The sequence below is a fragment of the Equus przewalskii genome, chromosome 3 (assembly GCF_037783145.1).
Source record: "Equus przewalskii isolate Varuska chromosome 3, EquPr2, whole genome shotgun sequence".
NCBI lineage: Eukaryota > Metazoa > Chordata > Mammalia > Perissodactyla > Equidae > Equus > Equus przewalskii.
In genome coordinates, this window is record NC_091833.1 from 35,819,957 (window position 1) to 35,837,363 (window position 17,407).

Genomic DNA, 17,407 nt, shown 5'->3' on the forward strand with positions numbered 1-17,407 from the left:
ATTGTCGTGTCTCTTGAGTCTCCTTCCCACTTTTTGTTAGAAGTTTGGACACTGGGAAACTAGACTGGGTCACATCCTGTACCTTTCTCCACGCTGGGAGACACATCGGCGTTCTGGTTTTGACTCAGTCTGCTCACTGGGGACATGGCTTTACTCTTTTCGGTGAAGTATTCTCTCCCTTACAGCAGAATTCTGTGGCACCCCAGAGCATGCCCTGTGTGCACCGCAGCCTTTGCTCTGGTTCCTGGGTAGGGTGGAGTGGTCGGCAGAGTGTTGGTCCTGCTGGGCATGCTCGGCTGTGGGTGCACCACAGCTGCCAAGCTTCTCTTTCAGATACGATCTCGAGCATGGTGTTTGCAGCTGGGTGTCAGTTTGCAAGAGCTTGTAGTGTGGTTGGGTGATAGGATCAATACATACACTGTTAACCAGTCCAAGCTGAACTCCAGCACACTTCAGAAGTGAGGGGTGAGGCAGACGCTGCCTGGGCCTGAGTGCTGAGTGACCTTGGTGGCACTACGGGGCCTGGCCCAAGCAAGGGATGATTTGGGCCCGGGTGATGAGAGGAAGCTTTACAGAAGGAGTGCAAGATGAGTTGGCTTCTGGAATCATACATTTTGCTCTTGGATCTGGGCATAGAAAGAGAGTCATTTCTACATTTTCCCCTTCTGTGCAAATGGGTGACCCTGTTTACGTGGCCAGGCCAGATCTTTAAGTGATTGAGGCATTGATGAAGTCCAGGCCAAACATTTGGGGTCCATTAGGTTCACCCAGCAACTGAGGCCACCTCTGCATCTGGCCTTGTTACCCCATGAAGTAGAGCCTGGTTGGCCACTCTCGTAATGACAGTCATTCCACAAGAAATCTTCTGAGACTCCTAAGAGCCAGAGGGAAATCTGGCTGCTCAATCCAGATTCCAAGAGTTTGTTTGGAATCTGAGCTTGGAGCAGTTTTGCTCTGGAAAGCGTGGCCTCAGCTATCAGGAAACTGTTGCAGGAGTGGTGTGACATGGGCCATGATGGCAGAGACAGTCAGGCCTCCCCACCGAGGCCCCTGCCCTTCGTGGGCTGCTCAGACGTTTCTTCTGAGGGGGCTTCAGGTTACCCCGTGAGCAGGTCGGCTGGCTGAGAAGGGATTTCGGACCCCGTGTGGGCTCCTGGCCTGCTCTTGAGCCTCCTTGGTGAGGCCTACGTCCCGCAGGAGGCAGCACTTCCACTTCAGAAGACTCCACCTGCTCGCTGTTCCTCAGTCTCTTCTCACTTGGAAAGGTTTACTGAGGAAAAAAGAAACCCATGTAGCTGAGTTCAGATTCGGCCAGCGGTTAAACAGAAAACCTGTCTTTCTTGCCTTAGTATGCTGACCGCACGTCCCCAGTCCAGTACCACAGGCTCGTTGCTGTGTCTCTGTGAGCATGCAGGGCTGGGTGTGAGGCAGGGGCCCAGTTTAAAATGCAAATACCACCCTTCATTTTCTTAAAATGTGCCTATTGCTGAAAATAGAGACAGAGTATCTACTGAAATTTTGTTGTAATTGTGTTTGAGAAAACTGAAAGTTTTTAGACCTGGAAGCAGTTTCCGGGGCAGCAGGAAAGCATCACCTCTGTGACCCAGAGCATCAGGATGTGACCCAGTCTAGTTTCCCTGCTTTGTCGGCACAGGATGTTGAGGGACTGTCCTCTTGTAGGTGGGGTCGGCAGTCTGTCCTGTTCATCACTCTCACGGTGTGCTCTGCTTTCTGCCCCCAGCGGCTGGCCTTGATGTACCGAATGCAGGTGGCAAATATTGACAAATTTGAAGAGAAGCTTCGAGCTGCTGAAGATGAGCTGAATATTGAAGGCAAGGACAGGATCCCGGTTTCCTATAAGCGGACGGGATTCTTTGGAAAGTATGTTGGTCATTTTTGTTGGCTCTTGAACTAAACCAGGTTGGCTTTGTGATGTGAGAAACAAACCTCAAACATAGATCTCATACTGGCCTTGCCTGCTGTTGACTAGACCCCCCTTGTGGGAGGGGAAATAAACATGAGTGGATGACGCAGTGCTGGGAGATTTGGAAATCTGTGAGCCTGCTGGAGCTTCCTGTAGTCACTTTTTTTCATTGCCTGTGGCATCTCTTAGTTCCGTGCATTGTAGGGTTGCCATTTTCTACCAATAGGAAAATGGAAGAGGTGGGGAGAAGCAGGGACATCCGGTAGGAGCTCTTGGTTCCACGTCACAGAGAGAAAAAGAGATGGATGGGCCCTGCAGACTGCTTAAGGGATCAAGTTGATCAGCATGGTCACGGGGGTTGTTTCAGCCACACGCTGGAGCCAACAGTGGCTGAGACCTGTATGCGGAGGGGTTTACGTTGGTTCATGGGTGCGCACTGAAGTTCTGATGAGACACAGGGTGCCAGTGACTGGCAAGCGCTCCTCTGAAATGGTCTGTCTCTAAACTCTGCAGCCACTGGCCCCTGAGGCTCTGAGTCCCCTGAGGGTCTGGTTCATGGCAGGGGGGGTCCTCTCCCGCTGCGAGCCCACGCCCTAGGTTCACTCCTTGCTGCTGTGCTTACTTCCCTACTAACCAGAGCTGATGGACTACTTTTGAAAACGAAACACATTAAACATGAAAACCTGCTCTGGTCGGGCATTAATTGTCACAAGGCTCTAGATGGCGGGGTGTGTGAGTAGCGTCGGCCCTCCTGGCTTCATGCCAAGGTTAGGCTCTGTGTCCCCAGCATCTCCACGCTCCATCTGAGGGCTGGGAAAAATGTAAAAGAGGATGATTGGTGAGACGGATGAGGAAACCCACTTTCATGGTCGTTTGTTCTCCACGTTGGTTTTGGCGGGAGGGGTTGCTCTTCTTGTCTTTGAGACCTCCGTGACCTCCGTGGTCCGCTGAGTCTGTGAGGCGTGCCCTCAGCTACCGCTTCCCAGTGATAACTGCCTCCCTCTCCCTCTCTCTCGCTAGTGCCCTCTACGCCTTGGGGATGACAGCAGTGGGCCTGGCCATCCTGTGGTATGTTTTCCGTTTGGCTGGAATGACGGGAAGAGAAGGAGGATTCAGTGCTTTCGTAAGTTGTACAGATCGTATCTCCCTGTACTTGCTGTCTGAGGGTTTGTGTATGTGCTTGCCGAACACGTCCCCCACACTGCAGCACACACACATGAGGAAGAGGGACCTGTCGCACAGGCCGGCCTGGAGCCATCGGTGGGCTCCCCTTTCCTTCTGCTTGGCTGGCCGGAGGGTGTCCGGGAGCCAGCCTTACCTGAGGCCCCTCTCTCCCTGACATGGGGGCTGAGCCGGGGCATCTCTAGGACAGCTTGTTCTGCAGTTTTCAGTGTCAGCTGGGCATCGCTTCTTTTTGGTCTCCCCTGTTAGCTGACATGCTGAGAAATTTTAAAGATTGCCTTTAAAAGGACAACGTTGATACACTTTGAAAATCTTCTCTTGTTGTGGCATTCGTTATAATGTACACGTTCCTTCCCCATCAGGTTGTCTGTGGCCAATCAGCCATGTCAGCAGAGGGGCTGAGGAGGTAGGCCCGTGGCCCAGTCACCTCCTGGTCCCCTCCCGGTCCCCTCCCTGGGAACTGTCACAGGGCAGGGGCACAGAGTGTCGCCTGGTTGCCTCCACTTAGACTAGGAGCATCTTCCTGTGTCTAGCTAAAGGCTCACGCCTTACTTTAATGGCACCCTGGGTCTCATTGTGAGGCTGCATCATGTTTTACTCAATCACTTTGATAATTCTTGCATGTTTTGGGCTGTTTATTTTTATTGTTGTTGTATTTAAATAATATTACAGTGGATTCCGTGCACATGTCTTCTGAGTGCCTAATTACTTGCCTGGCGTGTCCCCCTAAAGTAGAGCCTAGCTGTAGCTCACACACCTCACAAAGAGCTGCATCTCTCTGGCCTGATTGCTCTCCAGAAATTTACCAACTAACATTTCTACCAAGACTCCTTAGAACTGAGTGTTATTATGTTACTTTCTTTCTCTCTTTTTTTTTTGCTGAGGAAGATCATCCCTGAGCTAACATCTATGCCAATCTTCCTCTATTTTGTATGTGGGATGCTGCCACAGCATGGCTTGATGAGCAGTGTGTAGATTCATGCCTGGGCCGCTGAAGTGGAGTGTGTGAACTTAACCACTATGCCACCGGGCCATTCTCTGTTATATTCTTTCATAATCAGAAGAACAAATTACACGATAGTGGGAAAAATCATATAGGAAAATAAGATTGTCTATGCAAAAAATATTAAATTACCTAGCTTGTAGGGGAGAGTTTTTTTTTTAAGGCAAATTGCTAGATGCTACACTGCTTTCTTACTGCTAATGATGTAAAATAAACATTTCTCCTTAAATGTCTGAAATGTTACCTTAATCTCCGTCTGTCTGAATGAGTGGCGAGGGTGTGGGCTGGCATTTCCGGGCAGAGGGAGGGCGAGGACACGGGGATGCACAGGCAGAGCCAGCACCAAGCTGCTCCACTTCCCTGCTCTTCTCGGGGTGCACAGTGCCCTGCCCTTATGTTCCTTCTGCCCAGAATCAGCTTAAAATGGCTCGTTTCACGATTGTGGACGGCAAGACGGGGAAGGGAGTCAGCTTTAAAGACGTCGCAGGGATGCACGAAGCCAAACTGGAAGTCAAGGAGTTTGTGGATTATCTGAAGGTGAGCACGTGCTGAGCAGGAGGTGGCCAGGACGCTCTCCTGAGGGAAGAGCCACACAGTCAGACGTTGTGTCCTGAGCAGGAGCTCCCCGAGCGCAGGTGGGGGGGCCAGGTGCATGCTGCACACGCTGGGGCCTGTTGAACAGCAAGCAGGTGAAATGCGTGGTTGTTAACCAGCGAAGGGCGGTAGTGCAAGAGAGGTCACACCTGAGCCAGCTGGTCGCTGCCAGAGCCCTCTGCGTCTCCCAGAACCGCCTGAACCGTAGCTGATTCATGACAATACATGAGCTGACCTTCACGTGAGGCCTTTCTTGAAAATTCTCTCGGAAACACCTGTGGTTAGTGTCGCATTATCTGCTGCTTTTCTAGAGCCCAGAGCGCTTCCTTCAGCTCGGTGCCAAAGTCCCAAAGGGTGCGCTGTTGCTCGGACCCCCTGGCTGTGGGAAGACACTGCTGGCCAAGGCGGTGGCCACAGAGGCCCAGGTGCCCTTCTTGGCGATGGCCGGCCCGGAGTTCGTGGAGGTCATTGGAGGTAGGTGTTGCCTGGGGGGCTGCAGACAGGCTCACCTGACCATTTGTCCAGAATGGCTCTCCTTTCACACGTCCTTCCTCAGGTTGCTGAACTGACGAGGAAGTGGGGGGAATAGAGAAGGAAGAATGAAACCTGTATTACAGGAAATGTCGTATTTATGTAGAGAATTGGGTGGTGATGTTCTTTGAAGCCACTTCCACTTATGGCCTGGGGACTCCGGGAGATTGAGCGTCCACCAGGGTGACCTCTTCTGGGATGGGGTGCCTGGCTTTGTTTGCACGAGAGGACACTTGCTGAGATTTTGTCACCTTTAGTGGGCAACTCTGGCCCCTGGCACAAACATAGGGTTCATCTCCCGTCACCTGTCTGCTTCCTGGCCCTCTGTGTCCCATCAGGCCTCGGCGCTGCCCGCGTGCGGAGCCTCTTCAAGGAAGCCCGCTCCCGGGCCCCCTGCATCGTGTATATTGATGAGATTGATGCCGTGGGCAAGAAGCGCTCCACCACCATGTCCGGCTTCTCCAACACGGAGGAGGAGCAGACGCTCAACCAGCTTCTGGTGGAAATGGATGGTGAGTGCCCACGTGCCCAGCCGCTCTTGTGCGGGAAGGTTTCCTCCCTCTTTCAGAACAGTCGTTTTCTAGGGTCACGCTGCTTATGTTTATTGTTCCAGAACCTTACACTAATGCTCATAGGCATTTTATTTTCCTCCAGTCACTGGTCTATATTGTTTCTCCACCACGCCACCTGCCAGAGGTGAGGGTGATGTCAGCACAGAGAGAGCTGTTCTGTAGCAGGTAAGAACCAGAAACAAGGCCAGTTTAAGGAGTAGTCAGCATCTTGCTGCTTTCAAGAAAGACAGCTTTTAATTTTAAAAAGTCAAGATGATAGTGAAAAAGAAAAAGGAAAAAAACTGGGAATATAGGTGGCAGGTCAGGTTGTGATGGCAAGTTCCAGCCTGGAGGAGCCAGCTGATTGTGCTGTTGTGCGTCTCTATGCCGCCTGGTTGGCTGAGGTTGGATGGAGCAGGACATCCGTGGAACGCAGCTGAGGCCTCTGGTGCCCTGAGGAGGTGCTGTGTTTGCTGCCCTTGAACATGACCTCAGGCTGGCTTGCTTTCTTTTTCTTTTTAATGGAGATGACCCAGTAAAGGTGACATGGAATTGTGTTTCTTCTGAGTTACCTTTGTAAGATCCTCTTTTTTTGGTGAGGAAGATTGTCCCTGAGCCAACGCCCCTGCCCATCCTCTTACACTTTACATGTGGGACGCCACCGCAGCCTGGTTCGATGAGCAGTGTGCAGGTCTGCACCCTGGATTTGAACCTGCGAACCCTCGGTTGCCAAAGCAGAGGGTGTGAACCTGACCACTATGCCATTGGGTTGGCTCCTTCTTTTTTTTTTGGTGTAGATATGTAATGTATGTTATTTATTTATTTATCTATTTATTTATTTAAAGATTGGCCCTGCGCTAGTGTCTGTGCCTATCTTTTTTGTTTTTTTCTTCTTCTCCCCAAAGCCCCCCAGTACATATTGTATATTATAGTTGTAGGTCCTTCTGGCTGTGCAGTATAGGATGCTGCCTCAGCATGGCTTGATGAGCCGTGCTAGGTCTGTGCCCAGGATCTGAACTGGCAAAACCTTGGGCCGCCGAAGTGGAGTGCGTGAACTTAACCACTTGGCCACAGGGCTGGCCCCTGTATGTTTGTTTGTTTATTTATTTTTTGAGGAAGATTAGCCCTGAGCTAACTACTGCCAATCCTCCTCTTTTTGCTGAGGAAGACTGGCCCTGAGCTAACATCCATGCCCATCTGCCTCTGTTTTATACGTGGGACGCCTACCACAGCATGGCTTTTGCCAAGCGGTGCCATGTCTGCACTGGGATCGGAACCGGTGAACCCCGGGCCGTCGAGAAGCAGAACGTGCCAACTTAACTACTGCACTACTGGGCCGGCCCCTGTATGTTTATTTTTATTGTGGTAAAATATACATAACATAAAATTTACCATTTTGACTATTTTTAAATATACAGTTCAGTGGCATTAAGTACATTCACATTGTTGTGCAACCATCACCACCATCCCTCTCCAGAACTTTGTCATCTTCCCAAACTGAAACTCTGTCCCCATTAAACACTGACTCCCCATCCCCTTCCACAGCCCCTGGTGCCCACCGTCCTACTTTCTGTCTCTGTGAATCTGACTCCTCTTGGTCTCTCATATAAGTGGAGTCATCCAGTGTTTGTCCTGCTGTATCTGTTTTATCTCACTCAGCATAATGTCCTCAGTGTTCATCCATGTTGTAGCATGGGTCGGAACTTCCTTCCTTTTGAAGGCTGAATAATGTTCCATTGTGTGGATGGACCACATGTTGTTTATCCATTCATCGGTTGATGGACACTTTTGGCTACTGTGAATAAGGCTGCTGAGAACATGGGCATACAAATGTCTCTTCGAGACCCTGCTGTGTAAGATCTGTTTTTAACTTTTCTTTAAGCAGAATTCTACTTCTATATTAGATATTGTAGTTGATGGAGACACTTTTTTCTCAAAGTATTTTTGGTTCTAAGAGAGCTTTTATTTGTGTATTTATTATCCTTTTTAAAGTGTTTGTACTGTTTGGCCAGCATATGGATAGTAGAGTTTGACTGTGAGTGAGACTAAAGGCAAAACTTTCTTTTAACCTCTCGTTTTAAAATAATTTCAGACTTACGAAAATGTTGCAAAAGCAGTCAGCGCATTCCTTTATATCTTCCTCCAAGCTTCCCAGAGGCCCACATGGACATGACCAGGATGCGAGCGTCCACGTGGGTGGCCTCTCATCCCACAGACGTGCCTTTTTTAGTCCAGGATGCAGTCCAGCCTCACACATTGCGTTTAGTTATCCTGTCTCCTTGGTGTCCTCCAGCTGGCACTGTTCCTGCGTCTTTGTCTTTCTGATACTTCTGTGAAGGGATGTCCCTACATGAGGCTGTGCTGTTCCTCAGAGTCAGGTAGAGCTGTGCGTTTTTGGCAGGAAGATCCCAGCAGTCTCGCTGCCCCTCACCACACACAGCGTTGACGCACCTTGTCCCTGTGTGGGACATGGACTGAGCTGCAGGCGCGTGGCGAGGCCTCTCTTCACGCGCTCTCACGCAGGTCAGGTGGGCTGCTGCACTGGAGGCTTCTGTAGGCTCGGAAAGTTCGCGTTTTAAAATCGGAGCATCATTCCTCAGAGCTGAGGGAAGGGCTGACTTGCATCATGAGAAGAGTGGTTACATCTGGAGCTGCCCCTGCAGATCCTGCGTCCCGTCTCTCCCTCGTCCAGGCAGCCGTCAACATTTGCTCAGGGACTACTTATGGCAGCAACAGTCAGGGTCTGAAGGGCCACCTTCCACATGAAGAGCAAACTTTCTTGGCAAGGACGTTTCTGAAGAACTCAGTGCCTTTGGACACATGAATGGAGTGGGGCTCAGATTCTGACATGTAGCTGTCAAGAGACACCCTCAGAGGTGGGGACTCTCCAAGTGCACTCTCTAGGCCAGGTCCCAGGGACCCACTGGGATTCTATACCCCTCCTCTGGGGGCGTGTGTGCTCCCTCCACCGAGTGCTCTGGCTGTGATGAGCTGGATCTGCTTTTCAAGCTGTGTACTATTTTATAGTTGAAAAAGCTATCCTCTGAAGTCTCCAACTTCTAAGAAACCACATCGCATTGCTTCTCTTTTGAATGGCTTTACATGATCTCTTAGTGGCGTGTTGCCTTCACTGTGGCTTTGGTGATTGCTTCCAGAGGTCGTTTTGGAGTCTCAAAGAAATCTGGAACTCCCCTTGGGTTCTGGCCGCAGGGTCTCGTGACCAGTGAGGGTTGGGTAGGTGGACGGCCATGATGGGCCGGCTGCGTTCTGTCCGGCAGCTGTGACCCTGCGCCATGCATTTGAGGAGTCTCTGCTCAGAAGTGCCAGATTGTGATGATAGCTTCTGGTCATCTCTTTAAAAGAGAGAATAACCTTTGTGATGTTGAGAGTACAAAGGGAGAACATCTTTTGAAAGTCATCAGATGACTAGTTGGCTGTCCAGACTAGATGCCTCCTCAAGTTCAACCGCTCTGGCAGGTATGGCGATGTTTACATTTGTCCTTTGGCTCCTGCAGATGCCCGTCCATGTGCTGGGCCTCAGGCATGCTCATGGACTTGTGGAAGGACCCTGTGGAGTTCACGCTGGTCCTTCTTTTCTGAGCTGGGTTTTCTGATGTGTAAAATGAGGTTAAAGTGCATGACCTCATCTGTGATTCTGTGACCTATTTGTGAGGGGACTCAACGGGGAGGCTCCCACATAGCTCTCTCAACTGAGCACTCGAGGCCCTGAGAAGTAGCACATCTCTTTCTGCTTATCTTGCCTTCTGCACTTGAAGACAGAGACCACCTTTTTGGGCAGACTTGAGCCCACCAGGAAGCATTTACCAAATGGCATCTTCCTCTGAGCTGGTCCTCTCTACGCTGCCGTGAAAGGAGCTGCTTCCGCCCCAGGATTTGCTCTCGCCCAAGAATCCCTGACTGAAGCCCTCTTGTTGGGCTGGGCCAGCAGCTAACAAGTCCCTCTGTGCGCAGACACAGCCGAGCATTCTCAGCCCTCCAGATTTATCTGAGGAGTCTTTGTCACTCGTTGGGGAAGAGCAGTGTCTATTCATTGAAGTACAGAGCATGGAGCAGATGCTGTGCCCGTCGTGGGAAAAGCTTACCGAGGAAGAGAAATCCCCGGCTCATAGGCCAGGCAGGGGCGGCCCTGCAGGACCGTCAGACCACATGGGAGGGCACCTGCCTCGGAGAGCTCTGGGTTCGGCCTAGCCGAGTTGCCTGTTGACAGTCACCTTTTTACAGTTTGATCGGCAGAAAGGGCTTTGCACTTCAACGTCTCCGTCAGAGCTATTGTGTTAGAAAGAATATCGGAGACATGAGCTCTCATTCCACAGGGAGCCATTAGAAACCCCAGCTACGGTTCATGTGGCTGCTTCTGTTTTAAATCTGCGACCCATTTTTAGTTGGTTTTTGTGTAGGTGTGAGGTTTAGGTTGTCCTTCACCTTCTTGCCTGTGGATGTCCAACTGCTCCAGCAGCGTGTCTTGGAAACACTGTGCTTCCTTTGGATGGCTCATGCTCCTTTGTCAGAGCTTAGCTGGGCATATTTGGCAGAATCCGTTTCTGGGCTCTTTGATTCCTCCCGCTTTGTCCTTCCTGACCAGCAATGTTATAGCTCCTTCCTTTGCCTTTTCATATAATTTTGAGAATAGGCTTGTCCACATCCACCAAAAAGTCTTGCTGAGGTTTTGATTGGAACACACACCTACTAGGATAGCTAGAATAACAAACAGTGGCCACACCAAGTGCTGGGGAGGACCCCAGTCTGTGGGTGGATCTGGACTGGGCCCTCACTGGAATAAAGCAACTGCAGAAATACATCCATGAAGCTGTCGGGGAGATGTGGACCTGACACGTTGCAGTGGGGATGTGAAATGGTGTGACCTTTCTGGGAAACAGTTTGTCAGTTTCTGAAAAAACTAAATGTACACTTACCACATGACCCAGTATTCACATTCCTGGGCGCTTATCCCAAAGAAGTGTTCACACAGAACACCTGTGTGGGAATGCTCATGTATTTGTAATAGCTGAAAATGGGAAACGGCCAGATGTCCTTGAGCAAGTGTGTGAACTGCGGTGTGCGCTCACCTTGGTGGCCCGTGCAGCACTGTAAGGAAGCGAACTGTTCTCACACGCGGCTGCTTGGGTGGCTCTCAAGGAATTATGCTCAGTGAAGAAAGCTGACCTCAAAAGTCTACATAATTGTATGATTCGATTTGTATGAGCTTGTTGAAATGACCAAATTCTAGAGATGGAGAACACATGCCTGTTACCAGGGTTAGAAAGGCAGAGGGGAAGGGCTGTGACTGTAGAGGAGGTCTCGTGGTGGTGGAATCGGTCTCGATTGAGGTGGAGGCTCCGTGAGTCTGCATGTGATCAGATTGCAGAGGACTCAGCACAGAGGAGGGCGTGCCCGTAGGACGGGGGGGCTCCCACTAAGGCCTGTGGGCTGCGTAGCATGTTCTCCTGGTTTGACACTGCACCCTTGCTACTTAACATGCAACTGTGGGAAACTGGGTTGAGGGGACTCTCTCTGCTGTTTTTGCAACTTGCTGTGTATCTATGTCAAAATCCACAGTTTGAAAAACAAAACAAGGGCCCAGCCCCAGGAGGTCTGCACCCTGTGGTCCGTCTGAGCAGCCCCTGGCCTGAGAGGGAGGGAGCCGCTGTCATGGGATTGTGCAGTGCAGTTACGAACAGCCTGCTGTGAGGCCACAGTGGCTGACACACTCCAAGAGCTTAATTGTGTAATATTTCTTCTAAATGTCACTTTCGTTAAAAGACTTGATGGAGATTTAAAATTTGTCAATGTCAGTTTATTAGGAATTTTTAAGTTAGCGAAGGGTAGATCATGGATCTTTATTTTATGGAACTTTTTAAACATCCACAAAAGCTGAGAGGTGTGTGGTGAGCCCTGTGTCCCAGGCCAGCCTCAGTGCCTGTCAGGAGCTGGCCTGTCCTGGTCCACTACCCTCCCTCTCCGGCCCTCCTGCCCAGTGAGTTATTGTAAAGTAGAGGAAGTGCGGTGACGGAGCGTGAGGAGAGGGCCCCTGCTCCCCAGGTCCCCCGTTAGCATTGGTGAGAAGCAGGTTCCCTCCGGGGATGCTGTGTGGATGTAGAGGATGGCCTAGACAGAGCCCAGGTGTGGTCTGCGGTTCTGCCTCTGGGCTGGTGGGCTGGGGGAAATAAAACAGGCGAATTCTGCCTCTTATGGTGATTTTGGTGAAAGGTTCTCAGGGAAGCATCAATCCTGGGTCAGTTCATGGCTTCTAGTTCAGAATGACGATGTGTGTGTTCCTTTCCCCAGGACCCCAGTGGGAGATCTCTCCCGTCCTGTGTCCTGGAAGAGGACCCTGTGGGGAATGCTATTGTGTTGGGGACCCCTACTTTAACAGCCACGGTCTGTCCCCCCAGGAATGGGCACGACTGACCATGTCATCGTCCTGGCGTCCACCAACCGAGCTGACATTTTGGATAATGCTCTGCTGAGGCCAGGCCGGCTGGACAGACACGTCTTCATTGACCTTCCCACGCTGCAGGTCAGTGTGGCCTGGGGCTGCTGTCCTCGGCCCAGTCGCCTACTGCTGTGCCTTTGGTCTGTCCAGACGTGGGCTCACTGCTCTCCTCTTGGTTTTGCAGCTTGTTTCTGTCACTCATGTTTTTCTCCTCATCCTCGAACGTCTGGGTTGAATGGACTGGTCTGGGTTGAGTTCTGTGGCGCGTTCTTTGGAGAGCCTCAGAGCTCCATCCTGAGCAGTCAAGTACTCAGGTGCTCCCTGGTTTTGGAGCATGAGCTGTGCAGCTTCCCTGAGCTGGTGGAAGCAGGTGGAAGCCCTGGCAACCTCTCAGCCCGCCAGCCTCCCTGTCTCAGGCCTCTGGGGGTTTGGGGCTTCGTGGTGACGCCTGAGGGAGCAGGGACCCAGCGTGCTGTGAGGAGGATCACGTGTGTGGGAGGGACCCAGCATGAGTTGGAAAGGATTTGGAGGGTCGCCCTGGCAATTAGCTAGTTGGTTAATGTCCCGTGGAGTCCCGAGGGGGGAGCAGGGCTGTGGCCCATGGCACACCCCAGTGATCGTTCTGGGGTGATTCTCGACTGCTCCTCCCTAAGAAGCAGAGGAAGGCACTCCCCTGACACCACTCTCGAGGAGGGCTTCCCGTCTTTCCAATACAGATAACATGGATAGCGGGGTCCAGAGCACATGGGATGTACATGAATCATAAGTTCTACAAGAGAGGCCCTTGCTGTGTGTGATGCACCTTGTCCATTCTGTTTCCCTTTCTTCCTTTTCACTCTTGGAGTGCTGTGTGCAGCTCTAAATTGGTTTCACAAACCATGGGTTGTGACTGACGATGAAGCAACTGATCTAAAAGCCAGTGGCTCCTGAGCAGCTCTTGTCTGCGGGGCAGGCGTGTTGGGGGCCTGGAATGTCAGTCAACATGAGCCCCCCCCCCATGTCCTTTCTTCCTGGCAGGAAAGGCGGGAGATTTTCGAGCAGCACCTGAAGAGCCTGAAGCTGACCCAGGCCAGCAGCTTTTACTCACAGCGCCTGGCAGAGCTGACGCCGGGGTTCAGTGGTACGGGAGCTGGTTCTTGTTGGTCCTGAGGGTCGGCTGGCCTTGCCTGCACACTTGGGCACAGGCCTCCCCACGTTCCCTCTGTCCCCCCTGCTCAGGGCCCCGCGGTCAACACAGCCTGGGTTGGAGTGCTGTTGTGCACACAGAGTGAGCGGCAGATAGAGCTGCACAGTACTTTGCTTTTCCTCCCTGAGGGTGGAGAACCCACAGTGCTGTGTCCCCACACTGGTAGTTCGGCCTTCAGGGCTCCGAATACTGCTGCTTCAGATCCTGTCCAGCACAGACCCTGTGTTCCTGCTCTTCCCCACCAGGTGCTGCCATGCCAGGCCTTGTCACCCCTGGGGCACCACTGCCCTCCCTCATGGTCTCAGGTTTAATTCAGTAGAGACAGACATCACAAATCAGGATTTGGGGCCAGCCCTGATGGCCTGGCAGTTAAGGTTCTGCACACTCTGTTTCAGTGGCCTGGGTTCAGTTCCTGGGCTTGGAACCACACCACTCGTCTCTCAGTAGCCATGCTGTGGTGGCGGCTCACATAGAACTGGAAGGACTTACAGCTAAGATATACAACTATGTACTGGGGCTTTGGGGAGAAAAAAAAGGAAGATTGACAACAGATGTTAGCTCAGAGTGAATCTTTCCCAGCACACACAAAAAAAGAAATCAGGATTTTTTTCCTGTATGGCTCTCATTTTAAAGGGCAATGTAAATAATTCCTTTTATTATGATATAATTTCTTCCCTTTTGATTTTTTTTTAACATCTTTAACTAGACTCTTTTGGATACTAGAGAGCCTTTAATTTCTTCTCCATCAATGCGTGCATGAAGTATTAGGTGGAATAAAACCCAGGGTGATGTGGTCACACTCAAGTGGTGAGGTGTCTGGAGAGGCAGATGCACGGAAGGAGGTGGGAGTGGCTGTGAGCAGGTGGTTCAGGTCTGTTGTGTGAAATGGCACTTGGCCTCCTGCTCTCGGCCCTCTCCACCTGCACCCCTGCCCTCAAGTCCCCTCATCTGCTTGAACGCGTGCCCCCCCTCCTCCCAAGCCCTGAGGGAGCAGAGCCAACGCCCCCGGTGTGCTGACAGGTGCTGACATCGCCAACATCTGTAACGAGGCCGCACTGCACGCTGCACGGGAAGGGCACACGGCCGTCCACACCTTCAACTTCGAGTACGCTGTGGAGCGCGTCATCGCTGGTATGAGGACCTGGTTCTCCACAGGGCTCGTTCCCTACATGCTGAGAGGAAGGGGGATGGAGGGAGCCGGGTCAGGCTTAGACGTCGTGTGATGGAAGTGATTAGCAAAGGATTATTGGACAAAATACATAAAGTGTTTCTGTTTTTGAGTCAGGTCTTTACAATGGACTTATTTTTCCTTCATTTAAATACTGCATGTTTGCCTAAGAGCAGACACACTCTTCAAATAGAATATAGAAGGATCTGGCAAACTCACATGTGAGTGGCGCTCACCTGGGGACAGGGACCCAGGTGGTAGACGTCTGGTGATGACCCTGCTCTAATGATGGGGTGGAAATTGCGCGTGGCCAAGGAGACAGCCTGGCATTCTTAGCCTGGGTGATCTGCAGCCCAGCTCATTTTCTTGACCTTCTTTCAGGGACTGCCAAAAAAAGCAAGATCCTCTCAAAGGAGGAACAGAAGGTGGTTGCATTTCATGAGTCAGGCCATGCTCTGGTGGGCTGGCTGTTGGAGCACACCGAGGCTGTGATGAAGGTAAGGTCCTGTGGGCCGACCTGACAGGCCCGTGAGCAGAGCTGACCTTGGAAGCACTGCATGTCTGTGCTGGGGCGCAGACAAGGTGGGCCTGGGCCAGGGTGGGAGGCGACTGCAGGCTCCGTCATCCTGGGAGGCATAGGGTTGGGGAGGTCTTTCATCTGAACCAGGGGCTCCAGTCATGGGCATGACAGTTTGAGGCCACACTCCCCTGTCTACACAGTCAGTCTTGTCAGCTCTGAAGTGTTTTGATGTAATGACTCCTAGGCTTAAAGAGAAGTGAGTTTAGTCTACATTTTTAAAAACACTACTCTTGTAGACAATTGTGAGCTTGATGAAAGTTTATTTGTATCAAATGGTAATATCATAAACACCTCCTCAAAATGTGTAGCTTCATGACCAGGAGATCCTGAGTGACCGCTGAGGACAATGTAAGTATTTGGGATGCGGGTGCCCAGTCTTTAAAGCTGAGGGTGTGGGTTGTGACCTGCTGGAGCCCGGAGCAGAGCACATGGGGGCCTGTGCATCCAGTTTGGTTCCACCAAGCTGTGAGGGACCTGCACTGCACTTCCTGAGCTTCCAAAAATGGGACCATGTAGCAGTTGCCGGCCTGCTGTGTTGCTGTTTAAATGTCTGTTAATTTTCTTTTCAGAGGTGTTAGTTGTAGCAAAGTAGATTGTTAGTCTGGTGGTGTTTGATGATGTCCTACCGATCAGGCTGGTTCCTTTTATGTGCTCATCTGAGGGCTGGAAGTCTAGTGTCTTGTGACAAAGATGATCATATGCAGCAGTCACTGAGGTGACCAGGGCTGGGCCCAGAGTGAGGCAGGCGGGACAGCTACCAAGGGTGTGACATTTATGGGACACTCAAAAATTCAGTAATGAAGGTAAATATTTTAAAGATTTTATTTTTCCTTTTTCTCCTCAAAGTTCTCTGGTACATAGTTGTATATGTTTAGTTGTGGGTCCTTTTAGCTGTGGCGTGTGGGACGCCGCCTCAGCATGGCCTGACGAACTGTGCCATGTCCATGCCCAGGATCTGAACCAGCGAAACCCTGGGCCACTGAAGTGGGGTGCATGAACTTAACCACTTGGCCACGGGGCCAGCCCCTAAGATAAATATTTTAATATGCAGTATCTCAAAAAAAATTAATGCAGAAAAATCCACAATTAAGTAAATATCATAATTAACAATTTCCCATTCTCAGAATTTTCACTTCATTTGATGGCTAAAAGTCAGATAAACTAGTTGTAATGAGAAACCCCTCCAAGGCTCAGTACTCTGCTGGGGACAGATTGTGAAGTTCCTGTCACTGATCTGGTCCTTATTTATAGCCTTTTCAATTGTAATTGACTTTAGTGCTAGTTTTAGGTTGTCTGCCCTTCAGATTCTGCGGTGCTGTAACCCTCAGAAACAGTGCCTGCTGCAGCACAGCTCCTGCTGCCCCGAGGCCCCCTCCCTGTCGCTCCTGCAGCAGGTCTCATCCCGCTGGAGTGGTGGCCCCGTGGTTACACCTGGTGTTGGGCTGGGGGCAAAGGCAAGGAGAGTCCCCACTCCCCTTTTGTATCCTCAAGCCAGCGTGTCTGTGGTTTGGCGCAGGGCGCTCATGCAGGTCGGTGGCCTGCAGTGGAGGCGGTGATGGAGGAGCAGTGCAGACAGCCCAGGGTGGGGGGTAAGGGGAGGAGTTTGTCCCTGACCTCTTGGTTGGCCTCACCTAAGTGGCCCTGTCTCCGCTGTTCTTTACTTCATATATATGTAGTAATGTGTGAGGAAGACACCGCACAGTGTGTGAGCCTCCTTCAGTGATAGGATCATGCTTTCCTGTGAAAACGGGGACAGTACAGAATTGCTTCACTGCTTTGAAGCCCTCCAGTTAGAGATCTTACGTTGCCCCACCTTTGTCTTTGATGCCTGCATCCTGCCTGCTAACTCGGGCCGCCTGACATCCTGCAGGTGTCCATTGCGCCGCGGACAAATGCTGCACTGGGCTTTGCTCAGATGCTCCCAAGAGACCAGCACCTGTTCACCAAGGAGCAGCTGTTTGAACGGATGTGCATGGCCCTGGGCGGCCGCGCGTCAGAGAACATCTCCTTCAACAAGGTCACTTCTGGTGAGGAGCCGGCCGGGTGGGACTGAGGGTTTCAGAGTGCCTTCACACCCGTTATCATGTGGGGTGAATGCTGGGGCGTCTGAACAGGGGGATGCACGTGTGCTTGTGAGTTTTATTAAGTGTCTTTAAAAGACGAGCTATATGAGGCCAGCCCGGTGGCACAGTGGTTAAGTTTGCATGTTCCACTTCGGTGGCCCAGGGTCGCCA

The 17,407-nt window shown here is 51.4% G+C and overlaps 1 protein-coding gene across 5 annotated transcripts in view; it reads left to right on the plus strand.

Annotated features, from left to right (window-relative positions):
• The window catches only part of SPG7 (SPG7 matrix AAA peptidase subunit, paraplegin), a 33,619-nt gene that overhangs the window by 12,116 nt on the left and 4,096 nt on the right, over positions 1-17,407 (plus strand). For all 5 annotated transcript variants that reach the window (XR_547377.2, XM_070614024.1, XM_008535631.2 and 2 more), the window contains exons 5-14: positions 1,742-1,881; positions 2,945-3,047; positions 4,521-4,646; positions 5,015-5,177; positions 5,573-5,746; positions 12,199-12,323; positions 13,257-13,359; positions 14,446-14,556; positions 14,975-15,090; positions 17,044-17,200. Coding sequence is in view for 4 of the 5 variants with exons in the window: in XM_070614024.1 (XP_070470125.1) it covers positions 1,742-1,881; positions 2,945-3,047; positions 4,521-4,646; positions 5,015-5,177; positions 5,573-5,746; positions 12,199-12,323; positions 13,257-13,359; positions 14,446-14,556; positions 14,975-15,090; positions 17,044-17,200 (1,318 nt within the window). In the remaining variant the exon portion in view is untranslated. The remainder of the gene's footprint in view (positions 1-1,741; positions 1,882-2,944; positions 3,048-4,520; positions 4,647-5,014; positions 5,178-5,572; positions 5,747-12,198; positions 12,324-13,256; positions 13,360-14,445; positions 14,557-14,974; positions 15,091-17,043; positions 17,201-17,407) is intronic.